Source organism: Hylobates moloch, unplaced genomic scaffold (assembly GCF_009828535.3).
Source record: "Hylobates moloch isolate HMO894 unplaced genomic scaffold, HMol_V3 SCAFFOLD_38, whole genome shotgun sequence".
NCBI lineage: Eukaryota > Metazoa > Chordata > Mammalia > Primates > Hylobatidae > Hylobates > Hylobates moloch.
In genome coordinates, this window is record NW_026652313.1 from 1,951,241 (window position 1) to 1,976,064 (window position 24,824).

Sequence of the window (24,824 nt, forward strand, 5' to 3'; positions counted from 1 at the left end):
GACCTTAGGGAGTGGGGATCCCTCTTGGAAACTAATGACAAGTCAGGCGACTGGGGGCGGGAGAAGGAGAGCTGCAGGAAGTTCTTTCCCACTTCTTAATTCTGCAGCACCCTTCACCACCCATCGTGCTCTGTATTTGGGGTTAGAGGTGTTCCGTGGAAGGGAAAGCAGGGGCTGCCTTGGCCTCGTTCCTCGCCTGGGCCACCGGGGTCTTGCCCACAGCGAGTCCCGCAGCACCCCCTGTCTGCGCAGCACCTGTTGACAGCCAGTGGGCGGCCAAGCCCGCTCGCGCGGACGCGTCCCAGGGCTTCCCCTCCCAGAGGCGCCGACCCCCGCCCGCCCCATCGGCCGCCTGCGGGAGAGCCGCTGAGCCTCCCCCGCTCGCCAGCCGCGCGCTCCGCCCGGGCTCGGCCCACGGCCCCCACCTCCTGTCTGCCGCCCGGCGGGGGGAAGGTAGAGAAGGGGAGGGGACAAGCCGGATCCTCCCGGCCGCCCTGGCCTTCCCTCTTCACCCCGTGCGGAGACGCCGCGCCGAGCCCCGAGGTTAGCGCGGAGCCCGAGGCGTTGGGGGAGGGGACGGGGAACGACCAGAGCCCCGCGGTGACCCCGAGCAGTCGAACTGCCCCAGGCTTTGAGGAGCGGGGGACGAGCCCGAACAAGGTGAACTTTGGTCGCGGAAAACTCAAGCCAGGTGCCGGAATCCGTGCTGCGGCGCTCCGGACCCGGCGCCAACTGCGCTCCGGGCTGGGGAGCGGGAGCCCCGCGGCCTCTCTCCGCCTGCGCCCGGGCCGGCCTCGGCCCCGAGCCCCCCGGCCCCGCTCCGGCGCCCCGGCCCGTGGGACCCGCCGCGGCGCCCTCGCCTTGTTTCTTCCCCCTCCCCCTTCGGGGGTGGGGGGTGGGGCGGGGGAGAGGGGCGCCCGGAGAGCCGCATCTATTGGCAGCTTTGTTATGGATCAGAAACTGCTCGCCGCCGACTTGGCTTCCAGTCTGGCTGCGGGCAACCCTTGAGTTTTCGCCTCTGTCCTGTCCCCCGAACTGACAGGTGCTCCCAGCAACTTGCTGGTGACTTCTCGCCGCTCCCCCGCGTCCCCACCCCCTCATTCCTCCCTCGCCTTCACCCCCACCCCCACCACTTCGCCACAGCTCAGGATTTGTTTAAACCTTGGGAAACTGGTTCAGGTCCAGGTTTTGCTTTGATCCTTTTCAAAAAGTGGAGACACAGAAGAGGGCTCTAGGAAAAAGTTTTGGATGGGATTATGTGGAAACTACCCTGCGATTCTCTGCTGCCAGAGCAGGCTCGGCGCTTCCACCCCAGTGCAGCCTTCCCCTGGCGGTGGTGAAAGAGACTCGGGAGTCGCTGCTTCCAAAGTGCCCGCCGTGAGTGAGCTCTCACCCCAGTCAGCCAAATGAGCCTCTTCGGGCTTCTCCTGCTGACATCTGCCCTGGCCGGCCAGAGACAGGGGACTCAGGCGGAATCCAACCTGAGTAGTAAATTCCAGTTCTCCAGCAACAAGGAACAGAACGGTGAGTCTTTCCCCCAGTCTCCCCCTGCTTGTTTCTCGCTATGTGTGTTAACGTTGGCATTGTGCGTTGGTATGTGATGTATACCAGACTGTGAAGGTATCTTTGGTCTCTCTTTACATGCAAATACGCGCTCCGTTCATTGGCATGGACTGTTAAAGGTTAAGTGTAGTTTGCAACTTCGGGAGCTGCCACAAAGCTCCAAGAGGGCAACGTGAGTGCCACTGCAGAGTGAGGACATTCTGGGAGCGATTGTGAACGTCATTTCAAATGCACATTGCAGGTTCGCTCATTGCCAGAGTTAGAAGTTCAAGAACTTCTTCTGAAAACGAATCCAAAATGAATGAGCCTTGGCATATTTGACTTTACTCAGATTTGGGGAGGGCGACGGGAGTCGGTCAGGAAATGTATCAGCCGCATTAATTGAAGCACTCTAGGTCGAAGTCATCAATTAATCAATGAGTAGATAGGAAATATAGAGGTCAAGAGGCTGTGTGGTCGTTTTTAGAGGAATTAAAAAGTGTATTTCTCTTGCTCCCTATTTTTTGTTTTTTAAACTTGCCTTTGCACTCTGAAGTCCTTACCTTTCTGGTGGTGTGTTTTTGTATGTGTTGGTGAATGACTGCTATTTTGTGTGTGCTGGAAACGACTTAATCCTGCATAGGAAATGAGAATTACTTTCAGCTTTCAAGTGTACCTGAAATGTTTAGAAAACTCTCAGATGCAAGTTCCCTTGGGCTGGGATTGCACAGAGCTGGAGAAAGGCTCCTTTCATAAAGCCAGGGCAGCTTCAGGGTGTGTAATTTGCTTAGCCTCTGAACCCATATGATTTACATCATTCAATTTCTAAACTCTTTTTCTCTTCATCTACCATTATGAAGTCATTTTTGAGAATACTTTGTAAATAGAAATTTTATACTGCACATGAAACCACAGTGTTCATGTAGGCTGTCTAAAATTGGAATATTTAACGCCCTGTTTACAAGTGGTGGCTCTTACTGTTATTTGAAAAGGAATATACATGTTTTTACTGCTTTGTATATCATCTATTCAGAATGCAAGGATTCTGTCACTTCATTAACCATGCAAAATGAACACAAGTGGCATACCTACAAAATTAAAATGGGATGTGCTACAGTTTTAAGTCACAGTGATTTTTTTTCCTTTTCATATTGGGGTGTTCCAAGGCTTCAACTTTGAATTTAAACTCTATGAAGTGCTCATGTTTAAGAAAGCACAGAAAGTTTTAGGGTATAAAAATAGATAAAATAAGGATTCTGCGGACTTTCGCAAACGTTATTTGTATTTGCTGTTGCGCAGCAAGACATAGTATCACATTTATCAGCTAATACTAGTGTGGTGCTTCTTACAACTTGCTAATGTGATGCCACATGGCACCTGCAGGCTCCTTGAGCTGCTGATCAAAGGGCAGCCTAAGGATCTATCTCTAATCACAGTAGCTGCAGAGGACTGGGGGAAAGTGATCAAAGGAGCCACAGCACCAGCTGTACCCGTGCAGGAAACAGATCAGACCAACCTTTGTTCTTTCTTATGTAAAATAATTGTCCAGTTCAAAATATTGCTTCTTACTAGACAAGCTCCTCCATAATGACAACAATGAACAATATTCCTGGCTTCCTGGCTTCTGTTTTTTATTGTTCCTGTCCCATATCATTTCTCCTATTGCCTTGTCTTATCAAGCCTCTCTTGGCATCTCCCCGAATCTCTTTGCTAAACTATGCTTCTCTTTGTCCTTTCCTTTTAGTTCTCTCTTGTGTTCCACATGCTCTCATCACTTTGTAAGGGGCCCAGAGCTGTCATGCAGCATGTGGTCATAGGCCACTTTATCCAAGTAAATTCACACCTTCAGGAGAGGTGAGTTCATTAAGCCAGGCCACACACATTCTGTTGCCATCTGAGGCTGGGCTATTTCCATTCCTAAGACGCATAATGCTAAAAATTGCTGCTTGTTTCCTAATCTGTGGGTAGAGGATTGGGCTATATTTTGGGGTTGGTCTATGTTAAGGATGGCAGCAGGAAGTAACTAGAAGTAGAGGAACTACTTGTAGTTTTTAGCCCAAGGAGAAGTGGCACTGGCCAGCACTAGGGGGCAATATAGAGCTGTTTTCTTGCACATGCTCAGGTTGATTTTTATACGTCAAAGTTTCAAGATTTGAGGATAACAGGTGGGTGCTGAAGAAGATTCTCCTGGAATGTAACCAGATTTGTTAGAGCTACTACCATTACCGTTACTACTACTACTTCTACTTCTTCTTCTTTTTGACTTTCAGATTTTCCATTACGTGGGTAATCTTTTGCCCACATACTGAATTATGATTGAATTTTGATTGCCCTGTTGCTGTCTCAATTTTGACAGTTGTACAGTCCTGTAAATATGAACCCTCCTTGAGGATATCATGTAGAAGATCCCATTGGCCCAGTTTGTGCATTGCATCGTTTTGTGAAAGGTCTTCTCTAACTCTGAAATGTCCAAATTGATATATTATGACTATAGCAGCTCATTCTTGTCTCCAAGGACCCCTCCTCATGATACTCTCTTTTCTTGAGTATTCTAAAGTCCCTAATGGTGTTTACTCAATCAGGTACCTCGGGCTGCTCAGTTTTAATGTTAACTTGGTGTTTCAAGAGGAGGTAGAATTGGAAATTGATTGCTATAGCCAATGCTGCATACATGGATTTAGACTGGATCATGTGGACATGGTTCAGAATTAGCTTTGAAGGGTTAGTGTCGTTTACACTATTGTTAGGTGTCTGGTTTTTGACCTACCATTGGATTGCAATTCTTGCCACTTTTACTGTACAAACAGTTTTATCTTCTAATATTATAAGTCGACTTCATATACTATACTTAATTTTTAACCTTACTTCTCACCCTGTCTCACATATGAAAACAAGAGTCTTCAGGTTTAACTTGAGGAAAGAGATTACAAGATAACATTGACTTGCTTGGAGGGTGTCTGGCCTGTATACTTGGTATATGACCATGGTGAAAAATACTTGTATTTTGTGCACACTGGTTTTAGATGAGAATGCCTATTGTGGAATGATTAAGTTCTGGGAAGGTGCTTCTGAGTTGTAGCAGAAAGAATCATACATTCAGGAACAAAACAAAACCTAGTTTGTCTGTTGCATACAGCACGAAGAGATGTCAATGACAAAGTTGTTGGTGGAGGAATGCCTCTTCTACCTGTGTTGTTGGTGAGTGATTTTTAGTTTACTCATAGATCAAGAGCATGCGTACCATTTTTTCTCATTTTCTTTAGCCGTTCTGAATTTCGATTTGGAATATGCCGCTATTCACTACGGTTGGTCTTATGAACATCAGTTATTGTATGTGTTCTTTTTCTCAAGGGCTTTTGTGGCATGTGGGGCAATTTACTTTGGTCTGTTGGTCGTGCCCTTTTGCCTGTATCTTGTGTTTATGGATTTTCCGTCTCTTTTTATCAGTACCAGCTTTCTCTTCCTACTGTCAATGCACCTGTATCTAACAAAATTTAAATTAAAAATGGAAAATTAAAAAAGGTGCCCAGTCCCCTCACCATCATTTGTAGGTGGCAGCTTTAAATCTCTGTTTTATCGAAAACAGATAACCACAATATTTAGAACAGTGTCCAAGAGTAAATAGGCTCTAACTGCAGACTAAAGGGACTTTCCTGTAAGTTTCCCTGTAAGTTTTATTGCGTGACCTCTGTGACATTTATTTTTGTTGTTTAAAGGCTTTTTTACAAAAAAAAAAAAAAAAAAAAGAAAAAACTTCCTCCCGGTTCTCTGCTGTTTGAAATAGTTGAGGAAGTTGAACAAGTACAGTGCCATTATGTAATGATGAATTTTGTCTTTTCACAGTAGATGATTAAAAAGCTCTATTATGTGGTAATTTTTCTTCCATATCAACTGTAATCATAGATATTGGATGGATGATATACTTTGCTTTTACCACTAAAAAGTGTTTAGAAAGTACAGAGGTTTGTAGGAAGCCTCAGGGATTAATATATCATTTGTTAAATAGTTGTAAATAGAGGATGGGATTGGACACTAAACTTCCCTCAGTGCTGCCATCTCTTCTATGACCTTTAGCTCTGTCTCAGGCACGGAAACCTTAGCTTTGTCTACTCCTATTTCACCCTTCCTGAAACTTATTTCTTAAATATCTTCTGTATATTAGCTTCCACCTCATGTTTTTTTTTTTTCAAGCTTTAGACTGGTAAGATTCTAAGTTTTATCTATAAACTTTTGCACCTTTTGTGGAAACAAAATTCTAATGATAAGGTGCTATGTTAAATAAGTAATAACAAATCAAGACATTCATAACATTCATAGTAAAAAAAAAAAAAAGTTTCCAAGACTGATGAAATTTTCCCCTTAGGTTTCTATTTGTATCAACCAAAATGGTAGAAGTCATAAAGTCCCTTACTTACTCTGATTTTCATGTTTCTAATTTGGAAGCATTATACATAATCAGAATATATAACTCTGTGTAACTATGTAATCTCTATATAACTCATTCATTAAGCAATCTCTGTTGCTTCTTGATCTTTTGGCTAAGATCAGTTGTAAACAATCTGTATGGTGTATTATTTTTCACCACCACTGCCTCCAGCTATGATTTTATTTTTCATATCTCCCTTTTTTTAAATCTCCTAAGGAGACATCTAATATTTGATAATCATTTAGTATGCACCAGTGTCAGTTACCATACTGATTACCAAAATGTTGAAATGTTGAAATATTTCCAATGAATTGGGAAGAGACTAGTGCAACTCCTCTAAGACAAATGGACCAACACGTGATGAAGCAGAAATTCCAATGCCTGGTACTGCTTAAGTCCTCTAAGATACTTCTGCAACCCTGCTGGCCTCTGTCCTGATAATCAGTGTTCCTGCCGTACTGATTGTTAAGCATTTTGACACTTTTAGCTGTGGACAATTTAGTTCATATTGGGGTTAAAACTTCTATCTTTTTTCCTCTCTGCTTGGCAGCTCAGGCCTGACCCATGACTTGAAGGACCTGGAGTAAGGAAGGGGTATGGCTTCTTTCAAGCCCCCTTCCTGCAGCTCTTTTGGCTTTAGCTCCTCAAGGGTTATGGCTAGGGGAGAGATGGAAAGGTGGACATGGCACACTCAGCATACAATTGCAGCCTCCAGTCATTTGCCCCTGCCTCTCTGGCTAACACTAACCAGCTGCTCTTGCATGGATAACACCTTCCCATCATCTAGATTAAATGATTCACTTCCTCAGAAAGGTTGTTTTTCTGACCACTAAAGCTAAATTAACCACCCCTCACTGTCTTGCACAGGCTAGAACTCAGCAACATGTGTGGTATGAGGAATGTTAGAGTTGGAAAGACCCCAGGAGCTTATCCTCACTGATGTGCAGATTGAGGCCTAGAGAGCGGAAGTTGACTTGACTTTGTCAAGGCCACTAGACAGCCACTATTAAATTGCTAATGTGGTGATACATTTTTCCTTATGTGAGAACCAGTTAGGCAAATGGAATCCTAGTTTCAAAATTCAGATACTTTTTATAAAAGCATTTCTTTATTATGTTAGTGGATTGTGTGCTTTTCAGATTGGGAGATGAGGTAGGAATCTGCTGCTTCTGAAATATTTACAGGAATAGTAAGGGAAACAATCTCATAATAATCACATTAGTCAAATGGAACAGTATATATATATATAAAATCACTATATATATACTGTATATATGACTATATATACTATATATAGTATCACTATATATGTACTGTTATATATATCACTATGTATATATATATAGTGATACTTCCATTTCTGTAGGCATCTGACAAATTGGCAAATAACTGGAAATACTAACTTTATAACGGTTACCATTATGTTAGAACCCTACTTTAAGCAAGTATATAGCTGAAGGATGTGTATTTTAATATTTTGGTTTATTCAATGATGGTGATGAATAATATGGCTGACATTGGCATGCTTGGTTCCACAAGGAAACTTTTTGATAATAATTTTAACATTTCATTTAACAGTTTATCTCAATGATAAAAGTACCATAAAAATGAATAAATAAACATGTTTAGTGAATGCTAGAAAGTATAACCTATTATTTTTGAAATATATTCAGTGAGTGACCTTAACTTTTATTTACACTATATTCTATGGGATATTCTATTCAGAAGTTCAAGTTTCTTTTTTTCTTTTTTTTTTGGTCAGGACCCTCAGAAAATAAATTCATAGCTATAAACTTGAATGGCTTGCCTAAAATATTATTAATTTACCTTTTTAAACTTTTGGTTTGCAAAGTTCCCAAATCTGAAAACAAAGGGAGCTAAAAATTATAAAGAGGAACTATAATAACTACATTTATAATTAAAGCCAAGTTGTTATAAGTGATATTTTTGGTCGCATTCGCTAATTTTTCCTTTTACCTCATGGGAATGCATTGTAAATTTAGTTTTGTTAATTTTATTTGTCATCAGATTTGTCATTAGAATGCATGTGCCATCTTCAAGTCACTTTTTGTCATCCCCTAGTGACTGAGTAGGCTCCTCCCTGGATGGTTATTTGCCCTGTTTCCACACCAGACTATCTTTGCCAGGCTGGCTTCACTAAATTTGCTCTCTTGCTGTTCTGCTTAATTCCTCTTTTGTTTTCAAACCATGATTTTTTTGTGTGTACTTAGCTTTTTCTCTTTTGTATTTGTTTTATTTTGTTTTATTTTTGAGACACGGTTTCACTCTGTCACCCAGGTTGGAGTACGGTGGTGTGATCACAGCTCACTGCAGCCTTAACCTCCCCAGGCTCAGGTGATGTTCCCTTTTCAGCCTCCCAATTAGCTGGGATTACAGGTGCGTGCCACCACTCCCTACTAATATTTGTATTTATTTTTAGAGATGGGGGGGTCTTACTATGTTGCCCAGGCTGGTCTTGAACTCCTAGGCTCAAGAGATCCTTCCACCTTGGCCTCCCAATGTGCTGGGATTGCAGAGGTAAGCCACTGCGCCCAGCCGGCTTTTTTTCTTTAGAATAGTAGTTGGGTTGTTTTTTAGTCCACTGAGGTATGTACTGGGTTGTTGCTGGGGTTTGTTGGGCAGAGGCAAAGTAGAGGTCTGATTCCTTAAGGGAGATAAATATTCTCAAACAGAACAAGGCAGTTTAATGATAAGTGCAAGGATGTGGATTTACATTTCTATTATATACACTATGTGCTGATAAACCAATAAGAACTGCCAGGAAGGACCCGGGAGCAGCAGGATTTAGATGCATTTTAGGGGGTTGGATGGGTCTAAAGGGCTCTGAGTAAGCTTCTAGTTTTGCATTGCTTAATAATGACTCTCCAGGAGTGACTGTTAGGTGCCACATGTGTCCTCAATGTTTGCAGATAGTATGCAGCTTATAAACTCTCCGTGAGGTATTAGGAAAAACACCAGGGCTTCACTGGCTAAGTAGCTTAGCTAAGGTCCCACAGCTGGTAGATGTTTGGACCTTGGTCTGACTCCAAGCCAGGACTCAGAGCCACGTGCCTCTTCCTTCATGAGTTAAATGGTCTAATGTTTTATTAGAACATTGTTTTCATTCAGCAAATATTTATGAGCATCTGCTCTTTGCTGAGCTTTGCCCTAGGTGCCGCATATGCAGAGAAGAAGATGCAGACCTGCCTTTGAGAAACTCGGTTCGAGGATGGCAGATCCTTCCTTTTACTTCATGGTTTATTAGTTTTGTGCTCAAAGTGCTGTGGGAACACAGAGTGCTTTATTTCACTTCAGAAATCCTCTATTGATTTACTAAGTGGTTGGTTTTGTCTGGAAGGGAAGTTGAAGGAGAAAAGTTCCCACAGAGGAGGTGATGTGTTTTGAAGCGGGTCTGAGAGGGGAAAAAGAGGGAAGGATCCTAGGCTGAGGGAACAGCCTGAAGAAAAGAATAGAGGCATGAAGAGGCATATATCATGGGCAAGAGACAAGAAGCATCGAGAATGTTGAGAGTGAGGAGAGGCTAGAAAAAGTGGAAAGATGTCCTAGACCTATGCATTCAAAGGCCCTGATGCCGTGTGTACTTCCTGCAGGGTTGACAGTTAACAAACAGAACAAAAAGAAAAGTCTTCATGTTTAAGATTCCATCAAAACCCTTTCTATTCAGTTCCTTTCTCAGCAGGCAGGCAGTGGCAGAGTTCTGCTTTGGTGCGTGCAGATAACTACTTGTTGCTGGAATGTTTTTCAGTCATCAGGCATGTTTGGAAGTTGTGAACGGGTTAGAAGGGCAGGCTGCGCAGCCTCAGTTCCACTCTCCTGAGCTGAGCCTGTGTCCACACTACTCTATATTGCCTTCTTTATGTAAACAAAGAGCTATTTTCACACTTCATTCACAAAACGGATGGCATGCAGAATGAGGCTGGGTGAAGGATCCGCAGTTGGGATAAAAGGGAGGCAGCTTCGAGGACACTGAATTAAAGTAATGAAGCTGTTACATCACAGGCAAAGAAAACAGTTTTAACACTTTTAAGATCTCAAGTTTGTGGAAAATTAATTGCTGTGAGGTTACACTTCATTGAGTATCTGCATCATTTTTCCACTGACGTTCATTCGGGTCCCGTGTATATAAATGCTGGAAAGATTTTGTGGTATTTAAAGATTTGAAATGACTGAAGTCTTTTGGTGGATGTACTATCTTGATGCCATGCCATTTTTTGAAGCTATGCTATTTGCATTCTAGGAAATCCTTGTTCATGATTGGATACTATTTTAAGCATTTCAATGTTTGCATGATAGAGATATACTTCTGTGCTTAAATATGCCCAGTTGGCCATTGCACCTGCCCTTTGAGTCACTACAGAGATCAGAAACCATTAACAACAGAAGTTTGACTTACGTGGTACTTATCTCCTGTTGTTTCTGGCAGTTATTTTGCTGCGTATTTATAAGGACATCTGTCTTTTAAGTAGTCATAATTATCTTTTTTTTTCTGCTGAGGAATAAATCACAGCTTGTTTCCCATAATGCCATATATATTCATAGTCTAGGGTGATTAGAAATGCAAATTGAGAGTCATTAAAGCTTTATAATTTATTTTGCTATGGTAGCAGATGATATTTAAAATCAATGTGCTAAGAAGAAACATTTGCTTAAAATGTAAGATGTGAACAAATTAGAAGACAGAAGTATTCATTTCTCTTACTGGAAATTTCTTGCTGGGTCTGGGAAAAGGGGGAAACCTGCAGTGTTCATTTCTAATTTACTGTACTTTAAACCTGAGATCTAATGTCAGGCAGGGTGCAAATTGTAAAGAACATAGGAAAAACACAGTAATGATTAGTGTTTTCAGATTGCTCTATGGAAGCATACTAAAGACTCTCTCTTACTAGAGTGTGTTTTGCCTTTGGATTACCCATTAAAAGGATGGATAAAATTTAGGTGAATTTCTTATAGTAGTTGGTGGTTTTGTGAATACTATAAAAACAAGGGAAAAAGTTGGATAATGCTGGTATGAAAAGTATAGATCTGTACATCCACAGCCTAAGATGGGGTGTCCTAGAGGCAGATCTCTGCTGGAAATACGTTAATTTTGTAGATAATAAAAGGCATTGGGGATTCTTTGTTTTCAATAAGCAGTGACATCTGTAACTATGCATTTTATTATTGATTTCACTTTCATTTCTAAACAAAAGTTCACTATTTCTGGAGCTATAAATGAAAAAGAACACACATATACACACACACACACGTGTGTGTGTGTGTGTGTATATATCTGCATCTAAAGTTATAAGAACACTAGTATGCTGTGAGGTCTAGTGTCTTGTATTGTAGAGGCAATACATTTTCATGTAGAGCTCCAGAAATAATGTACTTTTGTTTAGAAATAAAAGTAAAGTCAGTAACAAAATGCATAGTTGTAGAGATATCCCAAATTTATAGTTTTTTATATATATAACAGTTATGTATATATAAAATGGCTTCAACTGTATCTTTGCATTGTGTTAGTCACTGTGGTCAAAACTGTCTTTTTCAAAAGCAGCAATCTGAAAATAGCACGCAATTTCCCAGGTCACAATCTGGCTAGGCTACTGAGAGATGCTGAGTCGAGATACCTAATTGATAAATACTAACCCTTTAAAAAGTGGTTTTTATCTGTGTTTTCTTGAGAATATTAGCAGTCTTGAGGTTTTAAGCCTTGATAACGAAGAAAAAATTAGTAATTAAATCATCTCTATTCTTATTTTAAAGAAGTTTTTGCTTCATGGTGGAAAATTTATCTTTAATCTGTACTGATAACTTTTAATAGGCATCGGTTGGGCACCCCATTAAACTAACAGCTTTAAAATGGTTTCCTTTTAAAACTAACATTTACATCCTAGGAAATCAATTAGGGTGTCTGGATTTTACATTTCCCTTGCAATCTTTGTTTGCAGTCATTTCTGAGTGGCCAACCTACCGTAGCAAAAACTCAGAGGTGCAAATCTTCTGGAAGAAGTGTAAATGCCACAAGTTTACTTGGAAAAATGGAAAAATAGGACTTATTTAATATATCTGCCGAACATTTAAAACTGCATAAAGCGCTGGAAATACTTTTGGTGTGTAGGAATGTGTGGTGTTTCAAAACTACAAACATTGTTCTGAAAATTTCCCCGGTAGTGGTGAATTATATGAGACCACGTCCGTCTAAGGAAGGCTTGTTTAACTAGCCTGTGGTTCTGGGGCTCATTCAAACACTCTTAAACAAAATAAAGGGAATGGATGTAATAACTTCTTTATGGAAAGGCCATAAAAAGCTACAGGGCCATGTAAACAAATTGGGTCATTTACTAGATGTTTAAGTGATAGATTTGCAGTCCAAATTTAGGGGTGTGTATTATGTTTTATAGGATGGTGACCATGTTCTACCTTGAGAATGAGGTTGCAAGCTTATTTTTTGTTTATTTGTTTGTTTTTGTCTAGTGCGTGGAAATCCATTATTGCTATTTTGTATTGCAGTTGGAAAGCGTACCTACAATTCTGAGCAATTGCATTTATAAAGCTTTTCAACTTTGAAAAATGGCTAGAAACTCATGTGTGAAGATTGAATTGATCTGATTTCTGGTATCATTAGGTTCTTTTCAAGGAAAATAAGATGATTGAAATAGAAATTTTCCTTCTGGGCTCAGACATGTCTAAACTAATTGTAAAATAATTGTTCTGGCTTACAAGAGTAGACTCATAACTACAACTATGTAAAGTAAAAAAATCTAACAACAGTTAGGATTTATAGTTACTGTCACTCTGCCAGTCTTGTAATAAAACTGCTATTATAACCACCTTAGTGTGAGATTTATTTGTCTTACTTGAGAAGTGGGCAATAAGTCCTATCCAAGTTATCTTGCTTTTAGCAGAGCCACTTTATTGCATTAGGATATTAATTTACCTTCTCTGAAATTGGGTATGATGATTGTGCCAAAATGGTTCAGTAAAGGGGAGTTGGGTGGGTGGATGTATAAAAATATGTTGTGCTGCGCATTAATGGTGATGACTAGTGGCAATGGGAGCTAGAAATAAACTTGGAAATTGAAGTAAGCACAGGAAACGAAATAATTTTTATGTTGATACCATAACATTTATTCATTGTGTAACTTCTGTCAATCATGGTTGGCTCATTTGGCCTTAAAGGAAGTGATTGTGTAAGAAATCCTTAGTAAAAATCAATGAGCCTTTCTAAGTTTTGAAAACTGATGGCATCATACCACACTGGCAACTTTTAAGTGTTACTGCTGGAAGTTTGGCAGCAGAAATAACTGCTTCAGCTTCACAGGCTTAAAAAACAACGGACAATGGTGGATATTATAGTTTCTGTGTAATGTGTGACTTGCTATTTCCTTTTTTTTTAAATCAGTAACTTGATGGCCTTAAGTGTATGAATAAACCTAAGACCTGCATTTAAACTGGATATTCTGTGATCTTGAAAACAATTCACACCTTTGTGCCTTAAGTACCTGTCTGAAGCTGAGGCATTGTGGAAAATGCAAAGTGAAATTAGGCTTAGTCTCTGCCTTCAAGTAGTTTATAGTCAAAGGGAGAGATAAGACATGCAGTTAGGTATATTAGAGAATAAAAAGCAATAGTATCATGTTTGGTGGGAATTCAGAGAAAGGCAAGATTATTTAGTTGAGCCATTAGAAAAGGCTGAGAAAAGCTGTTCGGGGAGATATATATATTTTGAACAAAGGGGCCAGGAAAGATGAGCATCATTTGCACGTGCAGAATCAAAGGTGGGATAGGATTTTGGCAACTGGAAACCTGGTGAGTAGATATGCGCAGTAAGGAAGTGTGGGAAATTCATGCAGTCTAAAGTGTAGTTTGTTTAGAGGCAGACCTCAGAAGCAGGTTCATTGGGAAGGTCATTGGAAATAGGAGGCACAAAGGGAGGAACATTGATGTATGACTTCGGCTTGAGTAAATAGAAGAGTGATTCTTCATGCTTTATTGTGAACTCCTTTATCGGCCCGCCCATCCCAGCTATGTGGGCAGCCAAATTATGAATTAAATCTGGTTCCTGATGGCACATACAAGTCAGAAACAGAATGAAGGTTGCTGAACAGTGAAGAATAAAGTCAGAAGGAAAAGGAAATCTCACAGGAAGAAATCCCCTGAAGAGGAAGCCATGAAGGAAAAAAAGTCAGTGCAGTCACAAGGCAGGGAGTGAAGGATCCCAAGGAAGGAGAGAGAGAAAAATGACAGAAATTGGCCCAGATGATAAAATACAGCAGAGACTGAAAAAAATGAAGACCAATGAGCAGCCTATGATTTTTCCAGGTTGACACAAAGAAAAAATCTTCAGTGTAATAAGTGGTGTAGAAGAATGGATGTGGAGTAAAGTGAGGAAGTGAGACGTCAAGTGTTTGAGAAGGAGATAGTGGTTCCAGGATGGAAGGAAACATGTTTTGTTTCTTTGCTTGTTTTGGAGGTTTGGGGGAGAGCCAGAGGAGAGGAAAAGATTAAATGTGTAGCAAGAGATAAGCCTTCTGTTTTAGAAAGCTCTCTTACCGTTGATATTGGAACACAGGTGAAATAACTGTAGAGCATTAAGCCACATACCAAATAATCACAATAAGAACTGAGCCTATTTGGTAGGGAAGTAGGTATTAAGTTTTGGAGGAAGTGATCCTTGAGATAATTTTCGACCAAGCAAGGGATTCAGCATTCATAGAACAGCTTCTCACCATTTTTCTTGAAAATCTGTCTTATTGCCACTTTGATGTCCTGGTACCTATCTTGTGGAAACCTCAGTTTCATTGGAGCATCCAATTAACATGTATATTTAGAGGACTTACTATGTCTCATAATCTGGGTTGCTCTTAGCACTCCAAGTCTGAGAAAGCAACTTGAAACTAATAGATTTTGTCCTGCTTAAATATTATTCCTTCACAATATTTCAAAATATATAATATAGTATGTTAAGTAAGCATGGAAGTATTGTCAAGCTAATAAGTACATATTAACATTGCTATTTTTAGGTAAAATAATTATCTTTACATTTGTAAATTTCTGCATTCTCACTGTCATCCCAAACCAGGTGCTGGTTACCTATGACCTAAACTGTGGCAAAGTGTTCTTATTCTTCCTTCTATGACTCAGGCTTTTCCCATGCCGTGTCACCCGCAATCGATCATTCGCAGGAGGTTAATGTCAGATAATCTTCTTATAATAGAGTTCTGGTTGTGTCTACTCTAGTCAAGCTTGGATTGGTGCCTCGTAAGCTGTAATATACATACAAATCACCTTATTAAAATTCAGATTCTATTTTAGTAGGTCTCAAGTGGGACCTAAAAGTTTGCATTTTAACCATCTCACAGGTGATGCTAATGCCATTGGACTGAGGACCAAACTTTGAGTAAGGAGAGTCTACATTGTTGTTCTCCATGGCTACTGTGCTGTCACCCCAGTCTTCTAATACAAAAATTACACAAAGCTGACCTCTGCTCACCCCGGAGATCTGTACTTTCCTAACTCCCTGTATTGCTCTGCCAGCTCTTTCAAACAATACATTAATTTAATCCAATACACAAAAGTGCGTGTTGTGATGATTACTGTATCACATCCTGAAAACAGGTAAACAAAATGTCCTTTGTGTGCTTGATGTTCTTAATCAGTGTTGTTTGTATTACACTAGACATATGCTTAGAATGCCCAAGGACCCAGGGATGTTCTACTTTAGGGTCAGGAAGGGCTTCTCATGGGGTTATCATTGAGTAGGGTCTTGAAGGACAAGTAATTCACCAGAAAAGGAAGAGAGAGTTCTAAGCAGAAGGTGCGGACTTGTGAGAGAGCACAAAGCCTATTCAAAAATGAACTGCTTTTGGTGAGAAGTAAGATTGAAAAATTATTCATTAATTTTGAGGGCTGTGTCTGACATACTAAGAGCATGTTTGGTTGCAAACTCATGAGATACTAGGGCGCCACTGAAGGACCTTGGCTGATGGGTAATGATTATAGCCTTCTGCACCAATTCCTGATAATAAGGGTGTGTCTTTTTGTTTATGCTTGTATTCTTACACCTATAACAGATCATTAAATATTCATAAATTAATCAGGTTTGATTTTTGATTTTTAAATGTATTTTACATTTTTCGTATTATTATTTTATCAGCAAATAGTGTTTTTCCCAGCTTTGAGTATAGCTGACAATGAAAAACTGAATATGTTTACCAAATAAAATGGAATGTTTTGATGTATGTATATATTGCAAAAGGATTACCACAAACCAGCTAATTAATTTATCCGTCACCTCACGTAGTTACCTTTTTTTCGTGGTGAAAACATTTAAGACCTACTCTCTAAACAAGTTTCAAATGTATAATTGTTTTCTTTCCAAAATAAAGGTACTTCAGGATGATTGTAAAGGACAGAGAAGCTGGAGGCTGGGACAGCAGTTTGAAGGCATTTGCAGCTGTCAGATGCCAGATAGTGGAAAAATAGCCAAGTGAGTTAGTGCCTGGGGTGTGGAATGGAAGGGAACCATCATCTCTCCTTCATCCTGCTTGCTCAAAGCCAACGTGGATTTAAGGCCCTGTCTGACTGGTCCCCTCTCTGCCCCATAAAGCCTTCCCTCTTTCTTTCAGTCTAGTATGTCTCTCTTCTCTAAACTCTCAGAATAGTGCAGAATTGACCACTTTCTACCTTGGATTCTAATTATATATGTGTTTTAATCTCCCATAATTTTCAAGTGTCAGAGAATAAAATGTTGAATAATCTCTAGCCTAGTGCCCCACTGGATGGTAGATCTTTTAAGTGGAGTGAAAACAGCCCACTTAGACCCAACACAGCTTGTTCTGCTGCAGTGTTGGCATCTGGTGTCATAAATCATCATTGATGGGTTCTAAACGAGTCATATGCCTTATTTCACAGCTGGGGGATGCGCCTAACGTCTGGCTTCATTTTAAGGAACTACAAGGGGCTAACTGGAGAGTCTCAATCTTTTTGCTTAGACTGAGTAAAATGAATGCACAAAGAACATGATTGGCAAAATTATAATGATGACTGCTTAGAATGTTATTTCCTCAATAAGAAAAAGAAATGTATAATTTCCAGGAAACTTATTTTTAAACAGGGAACTTTAGGATAAAGTTTTACTGCAATCAATGTATTATAGAGAAGAGCATGACCATCGCAAGTTCATTTTCAGTAACGTTGACGTATTTTTTGTTTTGAATTATTTCCCCTTTTGCTCTTTCTAGTTAACATAAGATGTAACTCATGTACTTTCTTATTTTTAGTTTGTTTTTCTTTTTTGCTTTGAGGTTTTGAGATTGACAGCTGTGATTTATCCCAGAGAAGGCAAAAATCTTGAAAAAGTCTTTTAAAAAGTCACTCAAAGAATATAGTTTTTTTCTCCTTGGAAATAAAGTTGATTTTCTCAGCTCTGATCCTATGAGATTATGGGCAGAACTAAGTAGTCCTTAGTTCTGGCATGTGGACAAAACAGAAGCAGACCCTGGAGAGAGAGTTCAAAATTCATGGCAGTAAGCACATGTTCGGTATGCCAATATTTACGGTGTCACAACCAAATTGAAACCATAACCCTCTGCTATTTACGTAAGTATGGTGCCCAGACTGAACAAGGTTATGCCTATGTTTCCCAGCAAATTTAAGGCAATAGAAATGTTCAGTACCCCTAAAGACCAGACTATTTATTTTCATGTTCATTTTGTTTCTCTCTATGAGGCAGAGTGAATTGTCTTAATTTATATTCATATTTGAAGTCAGCCAGAATGAGAAGGAATGGTATTTAGTGGGGATAGAGACTGATTTTGTGCTTTCATATGTAATGTATCCAGGCCGTTGTGTCCTGGTATTCTTAGTTCCTGAGCTGGGGTGAGTTGGGGGTATTGATTATTGATAGTGAACATAGACTGCTTCTTAGATGGGTAAAGCTCAACCTTCGTATCTTATGTCTTATGCTCTTAGAGAACCTGGGTTTCACCACTTTGGTCAAAAACAGACACACATACTGTTGGTAAAAAGTCACGTTTTATGTCTTTTTATAGCAACTTTTAAAGTATTATCATTCTAAAGTATTTATCATCTGGTAAAATTTTAAGAACAATGAAGTTTCAGAACGACTATTGAGAGTACATCTTTTTTTCTTTGCTTTTTTAAGACAAAGATATCTAGTAATTTAAATTATAGTAACATCGTCATGCACTTGTACAGCAATATAAATGAGAAAGACAATAGAAAAACCAAATAGCATATCACATTTGCTGAATGTGAATGCATTCTTAATGAACCTTTTTAGAATCCCAGACTCCTTCTGATCCCTTTACCATTAGTTGACTTTAGTCTAGAAAACAACTCGGACAGTAACCAGATTGCTAGTGTCTTTAGTAGGTTGGCTGTTTGATTTGGTTCTTTGAGAGGTGGTCCTATATCTCTGTCAAGCGAAAGTTTTTCAAAACAATTGGTGACTGGAAAATGAGGAATGTTTTGTGCAAGAAGGGAGGCTTTCTCGTTTACAGGATAAAAGACATTTTGGAAGAGTAACTCCCAAGTAAGCAAATGAAGCTTGACTATGTAAATCCTTTTACTTAAGGGATAGAATCCAAGATATTTAAGAAGTCATTTTATTTTTTGAGTTCAGTAATTTAAACATTGTGCTCAGGCTTTTTGTTGGTACTCCAAACATTTTATTAAGATTTCCCTTGGTGTTTTCATAAAAAGACAAAATTGATTATGTTTTATTTGTAAATAATTGTCTTAAACCTAGATGAAAGAGAAAACAAACTTTTCTGTACCATATTCTTTCAGACTAGTTATTCAGTGTTTTTTATGCCCCAAATTTGAAAATAATCACAAATTTTTCACTGATCTGTTTATGTCTAATTTTGGTGCTGGAAAAATAAGATTACTTAGGGTGTTTAAATCCTGTACAGATTAGTAAACAATACCAAGGAAATTTACTTGGTGTTACTAGAAGGTTGAGGAAGATTACTGGCTTTTGCAGTCCATTAGTAGATCAATTTGTTAAATGTTTAGTGCTAGGAATCTCATTTATCAGGAAATATCTTAGGCGTTGGGGAGAATTGGCCTGTGGTATTTACATTCTAGTCTAGTTGCCAAAATTGATTTTCACATTTTGTATGTGACTTAGCTCTTTGTACTGCGGTAGATACCAGGTTAAAGCATAGTTCATATCTTAAAACATTAATAGATTTTGTTTCAATGCTGCCAATAATTTCAGTGAGTAACAAAAAAATACACTTTCATTAAGATGTTCTTAAGGATTTCTGTTTGATTTTCTACATAGTGATAAATGTTGCCATTTACCCCAGTGGTTTAATGACAACAAATAAATGTTACATTTTGAAGAAACTTGGCAGTATCATTGTATATCAGTGTGTAATAGCTAATCTATAATTTAGGTTAATTCCATCATTAGTTTGTGACTTGAAATTCTTTGTTTCTGACTGTTTCATGACTTCTTTAAGCGCAAAGAGGATGTTGGTAGAATCAGGTATGTAGCAAAAGCTCTAGAAATACAGTTTTCATTATTTGAAACACTAGTATTTTAAAATCCAGCAGATGCATTCCTTTGCCTAAATATATTGTGTCTTATGCTATAAAGAGGACATATTTTGTTTCATTTTAGTGTATGTATTAGAACGGTTTATATCCGAAATAAGCTAATATGACTAATGGTTGTCACTGTCCTAATTTTGGGGAAGAAAGTTTGAATCAGAAAAGTATTCTTGGAAGAAGAATATTCTTTTTTTCCTATCTATTTAGGCATTCACTGGAACTTTCTTTACTCTTAAAATTTATGCTTGAAATGGCTCAGAGTTTGTATATGTGGAGCATATTGGAGGCTGATTGTATCTGCGAGTTTAGGAAAGACTTAACTTGATCCCTTGTGCAATGAAGTCTTTCAAAGAAAGCCAGGACTTTTTTTTTTTTTTTTTTTTCTATAAGGTAGAGTGGATATTCAGGCTCAGATTGTAGCTAAATTAAGAAGGACCTTTCTCTGTCCAGAATGGTATCACAAAATTAAGACTGGCTCTGGAAGAGAGACAGGGGATGCTCTCTTTTCATTGTCATACACCATATGAATTGTGTTTGATAAATTTTTATCTTGACCTTGAACATGAAACCACTCAGAAATCCTGGTTAATTTCTGCCCCATGCGTCAGTCTCAAAGGGGAGACCTGCCTTTGCCAACAGACCATTCAGTAAGAAACAAAAATATTAAAACTACACAATCACAACTTGTATGGTCAATAATGGTTGCAAAAATTAAAAAAAAAATTGATCCTGGCATATTTATAAGCAATCATATATAAATACAGGAACATGTATATTATGAATTTTCTTTAAACTATTTGCCTACATTGATTATAGAGAGAATGAAACCTCACAATGAAATCTGATTGAATAAATTTAAACACTGTTGTGAGAGCATTGTTTTATTAGGTCACTGGAATGTGAGATACATGAAGCCTGAAATTTTAGTTGTTGTTATTGGAGGTTTATTTATTTTCTCCTAGTGCTTTATCTTCAGGATCTAGAACCTTGCCTGGCAGGCAGTAGGTACTCTAACATTATTTGTTTAGTGAATGAAGAGAAGGGTGTAAGAAGCATCTACCTCTGGAGATAAAAATACAATGAGATGAAAGAGAAGTATATATTTTCCTTTCTCCTTGTTTAGGTTATAAACTGTCATACACATAGTGCCTAGATCAGGGTTTGGTAGTTACTCTGAAATTGAAAGATTCAGTAAGTGAATTTTTACATGAATAAAAATGTGAACTGCTGATTTTATTTGTTATATCAATTGTCATTTTACTTTTGCTCTTTTTGCCAATTTCTAGAATTTTTTTCTTATTTATTTCACAAATTTGTAGTCATTTAGCAATTCAACAATTATAAACATTTTGAAGTTTTGTGTATTTGTGGGTATAAATAGATTTTTTTTCCAATTTAACACTGCTTTCAAATTGCTTATTGAACTATAGTGGAGAGGAAAAAAAGAACTTTTCTTCTACCTCTTAGGTTTAGAAGTTAAACTACAAATTAAACTGACAAAAAACAGAGTAAGAGGAGAAAAGACATATTCATTTTATTAATATTTTAAATTTTGTGTGCATAAGGGCTTCAAAGTAAAGATGTGAAAATCTTAAAAAGCAGTTAGACTTGGGATTTTCTATACCATTTTAACAAATGATGATAAATTGTGGAGGAGTGACTAGAAAATGGAAAGAGGATTTGAGCTTCTAGCGCCAATGAAGTTTAGGAAAGTGACTAAAAAGCATGGGGAAACTAATACTATTATCTAATCATAACAGATAATATTATTTTAGTAAGGCTATTTTAGTTAAGTCTGCATATACAGTCTCATTCCAGCACCAGCTCTTTATCTCTGCTAAGGGTCAATTTCCTCATCCTGGAATGGAGGGAAAAGGGGCACTTATGTCATCTTCAAAAAGGAAAATCTGTGTACTACTTTTAGGCAGATAACTGGAGAACGGAGCACTTTTCCCAGATCTGTTTATTCTTACTTGTCTTCAGCTCAAAATAATCCTTATGCCAAAAAGGCATATTTTAGGGTGTCCTACTCGAGACCCCTTCATAATCATTGATTAAAACATATGACTGTTTCTGATAGCATGTATAGCCTAGGAAAAATGTCATAGGTAGTGCTGGTGGTTGTTAGACATGCTGGTGCTTGTGTACCTTTCAGTGAAGCTATTTTTATTTCCTGTTATGCTTACTGCTTGTTTCCCTGAAGGTAAAGCTGTAAGTTACAAATATATGTGATCCAATTCTTAACAGCTTCTGACAGGACTGACCCTATATCATCTCAGATGTGTCCTCAAGGGGATGTAGGGGAAGGGGAAACAGTTCTGTTTTCTCATTTGTGCCGTCCTTGATTTCCATAGAAAGTCAAAAGTCATTCTAGTAATACACACTTAGGAAATGTGAAGTGTTATGACTCATTTTATTTTGGCTTTGCACAGTGTATAAAATTTCTTGGCTAGGAAGAAATTCCTTTTCAAACTACCAGTCCTCCCCAAACAATTCTCCTCCCTTCTGAATAGGTAGTTCTGTCTTTGCACAGACATTCTTCTGGGCTTAGCTGCTGTGTAACCTCCTAACCCTTCATTAATAATTTCCTGAGGCCAGTTTGTTATAAAGAAATATTGCAGCACAGACAGTGTGTGAGCAAGAAAGAGAGAGAGAGAGAGAGACACACAAACACACACACACTACTTTTTAATGACCAACTAGAATGGGATTAATGCGCTGAAAGAAATGAAAAAAAAAGTACACATGAGACTTTTTCCCCATTACTTTGCATTTTAATCAAGGAGATCACCCTCTTAGGCGGAAGGTAATAAATGCTCTTCAGCTTCTCTCCGTTATTCAGAATAAATGGCTCATTTCTATATTGTACACATATTTAAATGCTTTGAGTATTTAAAATAATAATCATGAATCTTTCAAAGAATTCTTAATAGTAGGAGACCATTGGTGAGTAAATTTATCTCTTTTTGGCTCTTAACAAAAGAGGTAGTCTCTCTTTTCTTCAAGAAATCACCAAGGAACTGGATGTGTTCAGAGATGGACATTTGGGCTTCCGCTCTCCTGCACTATAATCCTTTCTCACCTTTCTCATATTTCAGCAGCACAGGACCTCGGTGAATTTCACACTGGTCCCTTGGCTAGCCAGTAGAGCAATAAACCTCCCACGAGAAATGCTGTGAATTATACAGAGCTGTCATTACTCAGGGGATACAGGGCAATGATCAAAATGCTGCCTCCACAGAGAAATGCTCACACTCTAATGTTAAGTGAAAAAGCAGGGTGAGAATAAGATTTTAAATATTTTTATATATGTCCCCATAAATATTTCTATGTATGTAGAGGAACTAGAATGAAATACACTAAAATGTTGTAAGTATTTTATCTATAAAGGCTGTAGGGCAGCAGTGGGGGTGTTGATACTTTCCTTTCTAAAATACATAGTATTTTCCAAATTTCCTATAGTAAGCTTATATTACTACTATATTAGAAACAATGCTGGGCTAATTCCTTAAACCTCATTTAAACAGAGGGTTCAGGGAAGGCAAATACAAGTAGCATTTTCTCCTATTCTAACGAAAAGCACCTTAATATGCCAAGACTTTTTTTAGAAGCCTAGGAGGTGGCATTCCTAAAGGTGGCCCTTCAGGCTTAAGATTTAAAATTGGCTCTTACTTTTATCCCAGAGCTCGATGTGGATATAGTCAAAGCAGCCGCAGCAGTCGGCGCAGGAGAGCCATCACAACAATTATCTATGTTGTTTTTGGCAGTTTATAAGAAATGTTGTTTTCACAAGACCTAAGAGTTTTGTCTGGGAAGAAAGAAGATAGCTGCCAACATTTGGCACCATATGGGGTTTTCATCTTTTCCTTTTTTTTTTGTATCTTAGTCTGTAGTCTGTACATCCCCTCTTAAGCCTTGAAGATCAAGACAATATTGTGGGAGGTTATTATTATTATTATTTTTTAGTACACTTGTTGGAAACATCTGGAAAATGCCATTAGGTTGCACACCATGGACTTCATTTATAGACAAGTGTGTGAGATAAAAAAAATGGAAAAAAAAAATCCCTGCTTTGCAGCTGCATTCCATGGCACACCATCCACAGTGTGTGTATAGACCTTATAAACTTGCTATTCACATTTATTGAGACTAGCAGATTGAGAAACTGTAAGTTAATTTCCCTTTCTAGGCATAGAATATCCGTCAACCATACCAGAACCTGCTCTTATTGAAGTCAGGCAGTTTTTGATTTCGTTGCTACTTTGCTTTTACCCTAAGGCTGCACATTCACACTCTCCACAGTATATGGACATCATAGTCATTGTAGAATATTTTGTCCTAGGAAATATTATTTGGTTTTTGGAAGAAACACTGCAGATTGTGCTTATGACACTAAACTGAATCAAAGATTCAGTTTAAAGGATTGAGGGAAAAAGGCTGATAGTGACAATTTCGCTTCTTAGACCTCTTTTTGCTGTTATACCTCAACTAAAGCAGTTATTTTGTGATACCACCTCTCATTAATTTGTCTACACATAAATAAGGAACTAAGCCACAAATAAATAAGGAAACAAAACCACACAGTTTTATTTCCTGTATTTCAGTTTTTCTTGTTGCCCTGTCTTTCATTGTCATCCTTCATTTTGATGTTTACTTAGTTTAATTCCATGTTTCAAATGAAAACTACTGTCTGCAGAGTCTAGAACCCCTGAAAGTGCATTAACTAGGCCGTGTCAGGGGAGAACTTTAAATTAAAAGAGAGTTTTGAGTGGGAAAGTAAATGTGGAGTCTTTTGAGTAGGGAAATAAGTGCCAAAGTAACCCTCTGTGTAACCTGCAGCTAGTCCATCCGTAGCAGAGGGTTACAGAACCACAGCTGTTCATACACACAGAGCCCGAATAAGAGATGGCTGGGCAGGGGGCTTGTGTGCGTTCCTGCTTTTACCCCTTTTGATCTTTTATCTTGTTTACTTCTTAGGAGCTAGAATCCCAGGAAATGAGAGGGCGATCTCTTTGGTCCATTCTGCTGACCTCCTTTCTTTATGTCATTTGAGGTTTGTAATGTTGACTCATTAACACTGCTTTCCTAGGCTGGCTGAGCAGAGAGATACCCATTTCTGCTTCCAGCCTTCTTAACACTGAAACAGAGATTTCTCTGCTCCTCCATCTTTTTCACTGAAGTAACATTAAAAATTATTTCAAGCATTCCTAAATAAACTGGATGATGTCTTCTTACTGCTTTTGGTCTGGAAATTTTCAAGGGTAAGAAA

General features: G+C 38.7%; 1 protein-coding gene across 4 annotated transcripts in view; it reads left to right on the plus strand.

The window, feature by feature from the left end:
• Positions 1-24,824, plus strand: part of LOC116463488 (platelet-derived growth factor C) — a 269,385-nt gene that overhangs the window by 50,613 nt on the left and 193,948 nt on the right. Inside the window, exon 1 of one of the 4 annotated variants that reach the window (XM_032146612.2) lies at positions 511-1,524. The exons of 1 other annotated variant lie outside the window; for it this stretch is intronic. In XM_032146612.2, coding sequence (XP_032002503.1) covers positions 1,407-1,524 — 118 coding nt within the window. In that variant the 5' untranslated portion in view covers positions 511-1,406. Of the gene's footprint in view, positions 1-510; positions 1,525-24,824 lie in introns of those variants that run through there. 2 more of the 4 variants (XM_058434668.1, XM_032146614.2) reach the window with 2 other exon arrangements.